Source organism: Austrofundulus limnaeus, unplaced genomic scaffold (genome assembly GCF_001266775.1).
Source record: "Austrofundulus limnaeus strain Quisiro unplaced genomic scaffold, Austrofundulus_limnaeus-1.0 Scaffold280, whole genome shotgun sequence".
NCBI classification, from domain to species: Eukaryota; Metazoa; Chordata; class Actinopteri; order Cyprinodontiformes; family Rivulidae; genus Austrofundulus; species Austrofundulus limnaeus.
Genome location: NW_013952682.1, coordinates 728074 through 741490, shown reverse-complemented (window position 1 = coordinate 741490; position 13417 = coordinate 728074). Strand labels below are relative to the sequence as shown.

The following is a 13417-nucleotide window of genomic DNA, read 5'->3' as shown; positions in this document are numbered from 1 at the left end:
GTAGCTACCGACGTGTCTACGTGTATCGTAGCTACCGACGTGTCCTATGTGTATCGTAGCTACCCACGTGTCCTACGTGTATCGTAGCCATCGACGTGTCATACGTGTATCGTGGCTACCGACGTGTCTACGTGTATTGTGGCCGTCTACGTGTATCGTGGCCATCGACGTGTCTACGTGTATCGTGGCCATCGACGTGTCTACGTGTATCGTAGCACACCGACGTGTCTACGTGTATCGTGGCCATCGACGTGTCTACGTGTATCGTAGCACACCGACGTGTCTACGTGTATCGTAGCACACCGACGGGTCTACGTGTATCGTAGCACACCGACGTGTCTGTGTATCGTAGCACACCGACATGGCTACTTGTACCATAGCATTTGATTATTTGGAGAATACAGTTGTTTTATAATGGTGGCAATTCACTTTGGTTTCAGCTGCTTTCTGGCTAGTCGTTAGCTTAAAAGTGCTGTCAGAATTAAACTGCTTTTGCAAACTGAGGTCATTCAAAGACTGTTCGTAGCYTTTTCACAGAACCTTACTTCAAAATGTCTGAAATGTTCTTTTCTAAATAACAGTCTTTACTCTCTACTTCTAGCAGTTCAGTGACTTTCACAGGTTTTTATTTTCACCAACTTTGTCAAATTAACAGTTCATAACAATGGTATTTGTTTAGTTATTTTTTACGAAACAAAAGAGAGCATGCTTTCAAAAAACATAAAAAAATAAAACAGAAGATTTATTTTCTCAACTCTGGTCAACACAGTAAATGACTGATTATAAATATACAAAAAAGGTGGAAAATCAGTTTTAAGTCAGAGCACCTGACATTTGACTTCTGTAAAATTGACTGATTCAACCAGGTGGGTTCTCTTTTGCTTCCACTGCAATAAAATAGACAATACTCGCACTAACTCCATCATTATATTAGTTGTAAAGCTCCTTCATTTGTCTTTTCAAACAATAAATTCTCAATAAGAGCAAAAAAAGGGCATAACAAATAAAAACCTTGTTAAATCAATTATTTTAAAGAATTAAATTAATATATTTTTAATCTGAATAAACTTAGAAAATATGTTTTCTCTCCCAATATATTTCAAAACTGAGGTATTGTAAAATATTTTCAGTTTTTTTTTTATTTTATTTTTTTTGTCCTTAAGCCAAAAGAACCTGCTGACTGCTGCTTCGATACAAAATGTAGTGCACAACAAATATCTACCATAGCCAAGGAAAAAAAATGTAGAAAACTATCGGGGCAGGGGAAAGGAAAGTCACAAAATATACCCAAAACTTTCTCTTTGTTTAAATAAAGATGCTTATTATTACTCATGTTAAGCTTTTAGTTTGTCAGTAAAAAAATAAAAAAAACTCTGCTTAGTTTCAGTTAGCTTACCTTGCACAAAATGAAACAAAAACATCCTATAGATGAAAATAACAGTTTACGACTACAATGAGGGGGAATGCAGCCCCCTCTCCTGTTGACCATTTTCCCGCCAAAATTTCGAGCCGATCATAGTCTGTGCTTCAGCTTCTGTGAGTACATGACCAGTATTCTCATTTTTGTTTAGAACAAACTCAACCTTTTTATTAAAACAACTTTTAGCAGGTTCGTTACTTCAAGCTTCGCAGGAAAAGATAATCTAGATAAATGCGTTAACCCTGGCTCACGCATAAGCATGTTCTGCTAACCTCACCTAGCTCCCATTTATTAGCATGTGTAGGGCTCAGTTTGTCATTCTCAGGTCTCCTATAGCTTTTGATGCTTCATTTTCAGGCCCCGTCTACACCTTTATAAATATTTTAATACAATATCGGCTCAGTTTTTGGTGTGAAAAATGAATTTAAGCGTTTATTGTGTAACCGTGTAGACCTAGGAGATTAGTTTTTTAGGAAAGGGGCAGCCTATTTGGCTCACGCCCACTTTTACTTTGCATCCTAAAATCTAAAATAATAATGAAATTGTTTTTAACAGTTTTTCTTTATCTAGCTTTATTCCGATCCTGTTGCCAATAAACTTTATCGCCTGAAATAGTTTATAACAAAAAAAAAAAGACTCTGTTGGCGGCTAGCAGACGAGGAAGCCTCCAAAATCTGAAAAATTCTCAGAGGTTCGCAAACTTGTTGCTTGGTTTTAAGTTTAAATTCTGCCCGTCATTGTTTCTAAGATGTACTCCGGTCGAATAAATCAATCTTTAGAGCAGCTGGGAACAATGCAGGCTGAGACGGGTACGATGCCGGCAGCTGAATAATGGGCTCAGTCTAGAACACAATTTAGCATGTCTTGGAAAGATTTTTCAAAAATGTCAACTCAAAACGCGGATGCATGGCTCACTGGCCACAAAAACAAGCTGAGTGAGACTCCAATTGGAAATACCAATTTTATCACAATTTTGAGTCACCAACTAGTCAGAAGAGCGAGATGCTACCATTAAAAAAAACTAAACTTTGTGTGTATATAATCGTTTTGGGGGAAGAATACTTAGCCAAGTTGAGTTTTTTGTTTTGTTTTCGATAATGTGGACAGTCTTGCAGCAGCATCTCAGCTCTTCAAAGAGTAAAATATTCATAGCTGAGTAGACGGGACCTCAAATTACAATTTCTCTTTGAAAAGCAAGCTCTTTGGTTGCATTCAGGAACATAAACGTATGCTTCCATCAAACAAACAAAATGTTTTTGTTTTCTTTTGTCGTAAAAAAGCCCTCACATTTGCTGTTTGCTGCGTCTCTTCTGATCAGGCATGTGTGTATTTTTGTGTGTGTGTGTGCGCGCACAAACACACTAGTTATGAAGTTTCACAGGACTTCTCTATCGGACGACAGTTAAAGCGCATCACAGTTCTAGGCATACTAAGATCTAACTACATACAGTATAAAAAAATTGCACAATTATATCAACAATCACTGCAAAAAATACTTCACCTATCAGAGAGTTTTAAAAGGTTATCCTACATTTCATTTGTGATTATTAGTCATTTTTCTAACCCCCCCGGTGGTCCGGACATGGACCCCTCAGCCCTATCAGCAGTGTAGAGTTCCTTTAGTCCAGCTCCTGTTTCTGTCCAGTTTTGTGCAAGTTGAACGTTTGTATTGTGTTTGTGCAAACATGGGCAGAGTCAAATAGTGGACATGATACTGAAAAGTCTCTTTCATGCAGCAGCCTGACTGAAATAAACATGCAGTTAGGGGCGACCCACCCTGACCCCCCCAGCGTAGTGTCTAGGAGCCCCTCATCCTCATAGAAAAGCCTGTCATTCGGAAACACCCGGTGCTTCTTTTCAGAATAAAGTACATTGTGGTATCTATTCATAACATGGGATTTAGCAGCAAAGCTATCGCAGCAGTACAGTTACAGAACACTAAAAAATAATGTTATAAAAATATACACAAGCAATTGAGAGCAAACTGATTTGATTGAATGAGGTATTAACATCGAGAGCAAATATATTAAAGTTATTTTTTAAACTCTGGGCAGAATGAGCCCAAACGATTAGACATTTAGTTAAACCTTGCTACATTTGATGCCACCTATTTTGCTTTTCTGTATATATTTATTAAAATTAGCCTTTGGTAAGCCTTTCTCTTTATTAGGGGCAAAATACGTACAGTAATTTCAAAATAAGTGCATGCTCCTTTTGCATAAAATTTAAATATCTTCATCTGTATAGATAATTACAAAACAAAAAGTATATAGATAGATAGAGTCTAACTATTTGCATGGGACCAGTCTGTTTCAGTAAAGGAGGGGTCGAACAGGAAGTACCAAACCCTTCGGTCAACAGAACAGAAAACTGAAAGAAGCCAGGAGTCCAACAAACCATTCAGTGTGATAATTGGTGAGATCTTGTGCCATAGTGCAAATCGTGAGCTGAAGGAGATACATTTTTTTTTTTATCTGAGGTGACCACCGGACGATGAGTTTAGGTCTGAACATGGGGTGGAGGAGATGGGGGCACCATCCCGACATGCTGGGGGGTATTTCAGGTGTGGGTTTGGTTCCTCTCAGCTCCAGCGGAACGACACATGTCGAGGGCGGTCGCCCCCCTCCTTCACCAGCGGCTTGTGAAACTCCCGGCCAGCCCGCGAGTGGATGCTGGCCCAGCAGTACTCGCAGTAGTACTGCAGGCAGGTGACGCTGGCGCAGAAGAACGGGGCGAACTTACCGCCGCAGCGCGCCCCCTGGCACTCGTCACACATCTGGTCATCCAGGACGTACGGCTTCACCTCCACCTGGGAAGAACGAGGGTTAGAGGAAATGAACGTTACGCTAATAAGCTGTTGACAGTTTATACCTCAAAACATCGTTTCATTAACTTATCAATGATTCCCAATCAGGGGTACGTGTACCCTTTGTGGGACGCAAGCATATTACGGGGTACGTGGAAAATTTTCCCAGGTGTATAAAAAAATAAATAAAAATAGGACAGATTTGTAGGGCCCTATGATTTCCACAATGCGGAAAATGCAAACAGAATCACGAAATTGACTAAATGGAATCCAGTATAAAATGTGGAATCTCATAGAATTTGTTCATTTGGGGGTATTTGATGTATTTTGGACGCTGCTGCTTCCTGCACCTGACATTACCTGGTCTATTTATTTAAATACTTATTCACTTTCAAGGCAACATTTTTAYCTTTGTTTAATTTGAGTTGAAAAGAGTAAAATGCCTGCGAATTAAAWGTTCTAGGGGGTTAAATAAATAATTTTCATTAATATTCTGTTGTACATTATAGTTTTGGAGAATCATCATTACATTTTACTGAGGGGTACTAGTGGTATGACAAAATGGCTCAGGGGGTACACAAGTCTAAGAAGGTTGGGAACCACAGACTTGGATTGTTACCGAAGGAAGTCCTGAACTCTTGTTTGGCTTTAGAGATTAAAGGTAATGGACGTTGGTRTTGCTTTGATAATTGGACATTTTCTAGTTTTTATTTCTCACATTTCTGAGCATCATTTATATTCCACCCAACTCCAGTCACCCGTAAACCCCCAAAGATAAATGATGATAACTRAGGTGGGACGGGGCGCCCTGCCCTGCAGAGGCTCGCCTTCCTGGCTGACAACCAGTCTGTGTTGGTCCCCTTCTGTCTCTGCCTAAAATAACCAGGCTGTAGCTCAGTTCTGGGAGATTTTCATGTAAAGAGAACTACTATAATTAACCCAAGCCGTGTGTCTGCAGCTAGAAACATCTGTCCTGACTGCAGCAGTGATTACACAGCCAGGCCCGGCCTCCCATTATTGTAGGCTGTGCTGAAAACCCAGCCGTAATGAAGGTTCTGATACATGAGAGACGACCCGAGCAGAGTTCCAGCCTCCCACACGCCTGGTTGTGACGCCATGAACGAAGCTCACAAACCCGCTCACCCGTTTGTCGATGTCATTGTGCTGCAGCTGAACAAAGCGGGCGCTGATGGCAGCGATGTAGCTCTGCTGATTGGAGAAGGCCACACGGCCGGCGCCTTTTGGATACTTCAGCTCTGGGTCGGTGTCGATGCCGGCGTAGCAGACGCATCCATACAGCCGGTCCATGATCATCGCCAACTCCACTGGAGAGGAAGAAGCAAACAAATGAACGGGACGGAAGTGATTGTCAGAGCTGCAGATGCTTCTAAAATAAAATACTTGTCGCTGATACAGAAAATATCCTCCTTTTATATTAACTGGAGTCTCAAACTGCTGGAGGTAAAGAGCCAGGGTCGGATTGCAGACAACGCTCACCACAGTAACAGAAAGACTCAATCATCCGTTACAGCATGAATTCTTAACGTGATGACCCCTGAGCTGCCTTCCTAGAAACCCAGCGTGAGGATTACTTTCTCACTGGGAGAACTTTCATTACAGACTCTGGACTCTGCGCTTCGTGCCAGTTTAATGTTCTGAAGCCCATTTAGAGGCTTTAGGGACTCACAGAGAAGATGCGGACTTCATATCAGCAGGTTACCTGCACGCAGGGGCCGAGGCACACCCCCAACAAAGATGGTTTTACGAGGGTCCAAAGGTTGAGAGCCGTCCATGACAAAGTCACTGTCGTTCAGGTTCCAGGGACGGATCTGGACCTGAGGAAGAAATTTTAAAAAGTGTGAAATACACAGGAAAATGGTAGCAGGACAGAATACAGCACTGTATGTACTTGGTGGGTACCTAGTTCTTACAGAGTACATAACTGGTACAAGGTACATAACATATTGTTACCAAGTATATACCCTATAGTTTAGTTTATAGTACCCCGTAGTTAACAGGTACATACATCATCGTTACATAGTACGTGTTACCGGGTAAGTACCCCATAGTTTCCATCTAAGTACCCTATAGGTAAGTACCCCATAGTTTCCATCTAAGTACCCTATAGGTACGTACCCCATAGTTACCAAGTATGTGTTACCAGGCGAATACCTCATAGTTTCTAAGTATGTACCCCATAGTTCAAGTTCAAGAAGTTCAAGAATCTTTGGTATCCCCAAAGGGCAATTTGTTGCACAGCCAGTAGACATAAAAACAAAACAAAAACATTCATACACCAACACAAAGATGATCACAAGTATTCATTAAGAAACTGAACTGCTGCTGGGATACATGAGTTTTTAAATCTGTTAGTCTTACATTTGATCAACCTGCATCCGGACAGAAGAAGCCTGAACTAACCATAGAGTGGGTGATCAGGGTCTGCTAGAATAAGTCTGGCCTTTTTCACTGACCTGACCTTATGTAAGTCAGTGAGGTTCTGTAGGTCAATTCCAATTCTGCTGCACATCTTGACCATCCCCAAAAGTTTAGTTTTGTTCTTACATGTTAAAATGGCAAACCAACAGATAGAACAGTAGAAGTTAAGAGACTCAACAAAACATGAGTAAAACATTCTCATAAAAGTAGAACCGATATTAAAACCAAGCATAGTTACCAAGTATGAGTTACCAGGTACATACCCCATAGGTTCATGGTTCGTACCCCATAGTTTCATGGTTCGTACCCCATAGTTTCATGGTTCGTACCCCATAGTTTCATGGTTCGTACCCTATAGTTTCATGGTTCGTACCCCATAGTTTCCTGGTTCGTACCCCATAGTTTCCTGGTACCTACACCATAGTTTTCAAATACGTGTTACCAGGTAAGTACCCCACAGTTATCAGGTAAATACTCCATAGTTACCAAGTATATATTACAAGGTACATAGTTTTGAGATTTTTTCAGTTACTTTCAGCTACTTCTCTGGTTCTTTTAGCTTTAAAAAACTAAGTTTCAGCAGTGTTCAGGACAGAGCGTTCACACTGTTTCACAGCAAGTGTAATTTTTGTTGTATAACTTCTCTTTTATTCTGTATTTCTCTAGACAGTTGTAAGAACTTACTGGTTTGTCTTTGATGGTGGGACTRGAGACACATAGGTAGAGCTTCCCATCTTCTTCTATGCAGGCGTCGATCAAGGCCTGAACAGAAACCTCTTCTTGGAACAGCAGGAAAGCATAACCTATGAAGGAAAAAAATACAAATTTTAGGAATAATAAAAAAAACCTTTATGTGTGGATTTAAACAGTCACATTCCTGCCTTCATGTTACAATGACCTGTCCTCTATAGTCACTATCCCCTGACCAAACTATTTCCTTTTAACTACTAACAGGTTTTGGACAACTGATGCTCCAAACTCACACCTGACTGGGTATCATTTGGTCTTCTATAAGATGAGTCGTTCGGTCCTGACGGAGCCCTGCAATATTTAGCAGATCTTCCTGAGTGAGGCATCGGCTGCTTGGTGACGTCCTTGTGAAGCAGAAAGAGTTCAGACAGTCCCAGTGTGCCGATGAATTATTTAACTCAGAGAGTGGAGACTTCATTCGAGATCGGAGCTACTGAGCCGCTTCAGCAGTGACAGAAACCGATGCAGTGGCTAACGTCCATCTCATGATGCTACGGAGGCCGTTGAGAAGTAAGGATCTGATATCATATGTACAGTCTGGGATGTTTTCTTAATAAGCTGGTCAGTGAAGGAGGTTTACCAAATTTGTCACTATCCAGTCAGGTTCTAATAAGTCATATGGGTCATAGTGTGATAGGTTCAACATCCTGAGTAAATTTAAGCAGGCCACAATATTTGCACTAATAGCAAGTGACTTAATTGACAACAAATGAAAGCTGGCAGGTGATACAAAGTGATTCAAAGAATGCTACTGGGTTCTGAAGGGTTATAATTATCATACATGAGAAATACAGAGTGAAACTGAGCAAAAAGAGGATTTTTGTGCCTCGTCACGTGACATCAGACCTCAAGAGGATTTATCAGTGGAGAAACTTATGTGGCTTAACACCAACATAACCCTACAGAGGGGAAAAAATAAACTGCACAGGGTCAACAAAAGGGCAGCTCCACAGCCTGCAAGAAGGAACAACATGTTCCATGACTGGGGCGGGGGGGGCAGATGGAAAGATGGAGGAAAGGTAGAAAGAGAAGCGAATAGGTGCTTTACAAGCTGACAGTACAGTTGGGGGGAGAGCAGGAAGAAGAGGGACAATCTTAAATGGACCCTGATGGGTCTGAGGCAAGTTGAGTATACGCTTCAAAATATCTATACCATTAGTGTCTAAATATGTGAATTCCATCAAAAATCTAGTAAAGTTTATAATCTTAAAAGACCCCTGTGGTGCCAAAGGTCAGCTGGACTCCTCGATGAACCATGACTACAGCGACGGACTGTTTCTGACTTCATCCTTCTAAAACCTTCTGCTGCTTTAATGACCTGATACTTGTCCTGAACGGTACCAGGAATGTGTCTTATTTTCCGTCAGCCTGGCGCAGTGCGGAGGCTCCCGCCAGGAAAGCAGAGAGCAGATCTGCAGTGGCTCGTGCCTGAGATTTACACAGCTTTCCTCCTCAGCTCCCAGCACTGTCTGAGCAGGGGGAACATGTATACCAGCAGGGTTTACCGCCCTACAGAGTCCTGTTAACAGACAAACAGGCTGGGGGTGGTGTGGGGTACAAACAAACAACTTCAAGGTTTTTGCTGTAATGGAGACCAGCAGTCGGACTTTTTGGTAGAGGTACCCCTCAGAAATTTAATAACATTTTGTTTAAGTACAGGAAAATGCTTAAACCAGTACCTCACTGGGCCTTGACTGGCAAAATCCTGTTGGTGACTCAAAACTGTGAGAAAATACATTTTCAGTCTCACTCGATTCCATCCATCAATGCATCTTCTGTCACTTTGTGGTGGTCAGGCCGCAGGGACAACAGATCACGGAGCAAACATCCCTCTCACCAGTGACACTCTCTGATTCGCTCATTGAGTTACCTCTTCCAAGTTCTGCAGAAACCTGATCACCTACTCATTCAAATCAGTTGTTGGAGCCGAGAAACAAGTAACACAAGCAGGGTTGTGGCCCTCAAGGACCAGGATTGCCTACCCCTGCTCCGGCCCCTTCTGAGGGATCCAAAGTAGGCCTACTACTACTTGTCATCCTTCATAGAAGGCAACCTAAGATCTATTATGGTCAAAGGTTTTCTATTGCTAGTGTTCCAATGTGGGCGCAACTCCTTCGTTGGTTTTACGGCACCTGGTATTCCCAGGAGGTCTCCCATTCCATAACTAACCAGTCCAAGCGTTCGAGATCACACCAGATCTAGGGTGTTTAGGGTAGTCCTAAAGAATATATAATCCCTCTAACAAGGTCTGGGTCTGCCCAGGGGTCTCCTCTCCTCTCAGGGGGATATGTCCAGAAAACTTCTAGGACTAACTTAATCAGATGTCTGGGGCACTTCAGTTGACTCCTTTGGATGAGTCCAAGCCTCGCAGATGATGAGACTCCTCCCTTGATCACTGAAGCTGAGCCCAGAAACTCATTTCAGCTTCTCTACAGAATGGCTACATGAGGGCTACTCTGGGACTTTAGTCTCTTGTAAGGTCTCCAGTGGTAATATGGCCTCAGAGGAGGGGTCAGACTAGGAGTGACCTGAAGTCTTGGATGATGGAGGATCACACACAACTAGCAACCTTCCTCAGAAAAAGGGAAACCAGGTTTCCTCTCTGGAACCAGACCTGGTGGTCAAGCCTTGGCTCCTAGGACTCAGAAATACAGGTGAGCAGATCTAGACTTGCTTCTAACGTGTACTCCAGCTGCCAAGGCGGGAACAAAACGGGCTGAGGCAGGTACTATGTCGGCAATGAAATAATGTGCACAGCCTAGAATATAGTTTTCCAAGTCGTGGAACTGGACTGCTAAAAGAAAATCGACCAATTTTCTCACAATTTTGAGTCACAGACTAGTTTGACTTTCGCAGCCCAGTTGAATAAACACAACCCTAAGATGTCTATCAAAAAAAAGTCCAATCTGCAGTAATCTGCACCCTGCTGCTAGATTCTTCTTCATCTGCAAATGATACCGAAGTCATTAAGAGTGAGTCGTTCAGCTGTTAGCAGAGGTTTTTCCACTGGAGCATCAAAGTCTGACATGGAACTCCAGGTCCTCCCGTTGCCTCATCAAGTGAAAGTTATGTTGCTGCTGAAATCCAACCCGTGACGACGGGACACACTGACCCAACTGCTCACTCCTCTGACATTTCAACCCAGAGCCAACTAAACCAACAAACCTGCAATTTTTTATCTCTACGACTGTCGGGGAACATTTCTTCAGTCTTTCAGATTGKAAAATGACTAATTTAAAAAGCATAAAACACAGATTACATTTAGATTCTCCTGTACTTGAAACCAGACAGGCAGTTCTTTCAAACCAAATCATGATTCCACAACGCAACACGGACCATATATCTGAGTAGTGACAACGTGGCTGATTTAACACCTCAGAGACGGCAATTTGGAACAACACAGATCAGTTCTGTAATAATGTTTTGGAACAAACAACAGGAAGCTTGTCGTTTTGTTTCTTTCTCCGGTTGACCTCGTGCCCGGCAACCAGAACCGTCCCTCTCTGGCCCTAAAACCAGACTGAGCCACAGAATGAGTCATCCCTGAACAAAAACACTTTCATAACTGCGTGCACACACAGACACACACAAACACACAGCAGTTAAATGTGAAGCAGGCAAAACGTGACGGCCATCTTCCATTCAGTCAAAGCTTGGAAGGACGTTTAACTGCAGGGAGAGTTTGGAGAGGACCTCCTGACACCAATCCCACATTTCACAGTTCTCACTAAAGTGAGACACGCACACACACACACACACACTCACTCACGCTCACACACGTGCACTCACACTCAACCCTACAGCTATCTGTGCTCAGAGCAGCAGCTTCAAACTGATATAAACAGGATATTTCAGGAGAGACGTTTTAAATCAGAACCAAGGCCTGACACTATCACCTGCTGTCTTTCATCAGTTTTAACTGAGATCTCCTGTTAAATGAAGGATTTGTAGCCAGTTTGGCCAAACTTTAAAAATAAATGTGTGCCATCCTGTGCCAGTAGTGGGTATTTATAGCCTGCCTTGCCTTCCTACGCAGTTCTGCTCAATTCTAGTTTCCCTTCACTGCTCCGTCAATGATTTCTTCGGGAGCATTTCGTCCGGGCCAATCCGAGAACTGAACGTCGATTTTCTGCGCAGTGTCTGCTTGTAGTTTATTTTACCTGGGCCAATCTGCAAACAGAAGGTGGACACTGCAAAACCTGTCCATCTTACCAAGTTTTAAAACCTTATATCAGCCAAAAAGTCTTTTTGATCTTGTTTTGAGACTGATTTACTAAACAAGAACTGATTGTGTAAGAATAATCATCTTGTTTTCAGAATGTGTAAGATTATTTGTCTTGTTAATCAGAAAATTTGACTCAAATTAAGTCAAAATTTTCTGCCAGTGGAGTAAGAACATTTTACTTGATAAGATTCTTGAAATAAGAAAAAATTGAGTCAAATCAAGTATTTTAAGAATCTTACCAAGTAAAACTTTCTTACTCCATTGGCAGAAAATTTTGACTTAATTTGAGTCAAATTTTCAGCGTAAAGGGCTCGACACACGGGGAGCGACAAACTACAGCGATTAACGTCCGTCATTGCAGCCAGGGTGAAACCCGACACACGGGACGTGATAGCGATCGCAGCGTTGCGAATCGCGCTCTCAGGTCGCTTGTCTTCATGAAATTTGATTGGTTCTTGACTCTGAAGGCGGGTGTGCATTACGGACGTGTAAACTAAACAAATCTTGCGATGCTAATGATATTGAAAAACAAACACATCAAGATACAGTTTTATGAGGAAAAACTTACCATAAACTTCACCCTGGTGCCAATAAATTCCCACAAAGCTTTTTAGTAATCACTTGGTGAAAGTGTTAGCTAACTGCAGTGTGTAGCATACTCTCCTCTCATTGGTCAGTCAATGAAACCCTCGCTGATTGGTTGTACGCTAGGCGACAGCGACAGAAGTTGAACATTTTTCAACTTTCATATGTCGCGTCGCAAGCTCGCGTGTGCACGTCTACGAGTGCGAAATTTCACATGCACTATTTTCGCCCGTCGCTTAGCTGGAGGAGGGCAAGMGATTGTYGCCTCACCGCACAGGCTCCAYAGGAAATGAATGGAGAGCGAGCGACGTCGCCTCCCGTGTGTCGAGCCCTTAACAAGACAAATAATCTTACACATTCTGAAAACAAGATAATTATTCTTACATAATCAGTTCTTGTTTAGTAAATCAGTCTCAAAACAAGATCAAAAAGACTTTTTGGCTGATATAAGATTTTAAAACTTGGTAAGATGGACATTTTTTGCAGTGAATGTTGATTTTCTGCACAGTGTCTGCTAGTTAGTTTAGCATACGGCAGTGGAGGAAGTGAATGAAGCCAGTCTGTGTTGATAAGGCTTCAAACTAAATTGAATTTGTCTGACAAAGCAGCAGCTCTCATTTACAGTCATCTCGGTACTTCTCTCCTCTCAGTAGGGTTGTTTACAGCACACACAATTTCTGGTTAGCTTCTTAGCTTAGCCTCCTTCACACCAACATACGTTACGGACATGAACGGAGGCAGAGGAATGCATTCTTCTCTTGATGTGATTYGATACAGAAAGCCCTAAATATGAAGATAATAAGAGAGAAAGAAACGGGGAGATGAAAGTGGAGCTCCTGCAGATGCAGCAGATTACCGTCTGCTGMTGGAATGTCAGTTATTTCCATCAACAGCTTCCTAACATGAGCCAYGCTGCAGCTCTTCGTCCAGAGGGACTGACGAAGAGGAGGGTCACCTGAGAGGCCGAACTCCTCCCATCCATCTTCAAACCAACACTACCTGTGTTTCCATTCACCATGAAAACGCGCAAATTAGAATTTCGAAAATAAATTTGYTCAATGGAAACACGTCAATTAAAAAAAATATTACATTTTTCAACAAAATGTTTTTGCACTAGGATGAGGTGGTTTTTCAGTCGTATCGAAACTGGTGTTTTTCACAAAACAGACTTTTTTCACATCACAGGAGTCAC

General features: G+C 42.1%; 1 protein-coding gene across 1 annotated transcript in view; it reads right to left on the bottom strand.

Moving 5' to 3' along the window:
• Positions 1–604: 604 nt before the first annotated feature.
• The window catches only part of cpeb3 (cytoplasmic polyadenylation element binding protein 3), a gene marked incomplete at its 5' end in the record, with an annotated part of 31951 nt that continues 19138 nt past the window's right edge, over positions 605–13417 (bottom strand). Inside the window, 4 exon segments of the mRNA XM_014021167.1 lie at positions 605–4229; positions 5370–5551; positions 5947–6061; positions 7350–7468. Coding sequence (XP_013876621.1) covers positions 4002–4229; positions 5370–5551; positions 5947–6061; positions 7350–7468 — 644 coding nt within the window.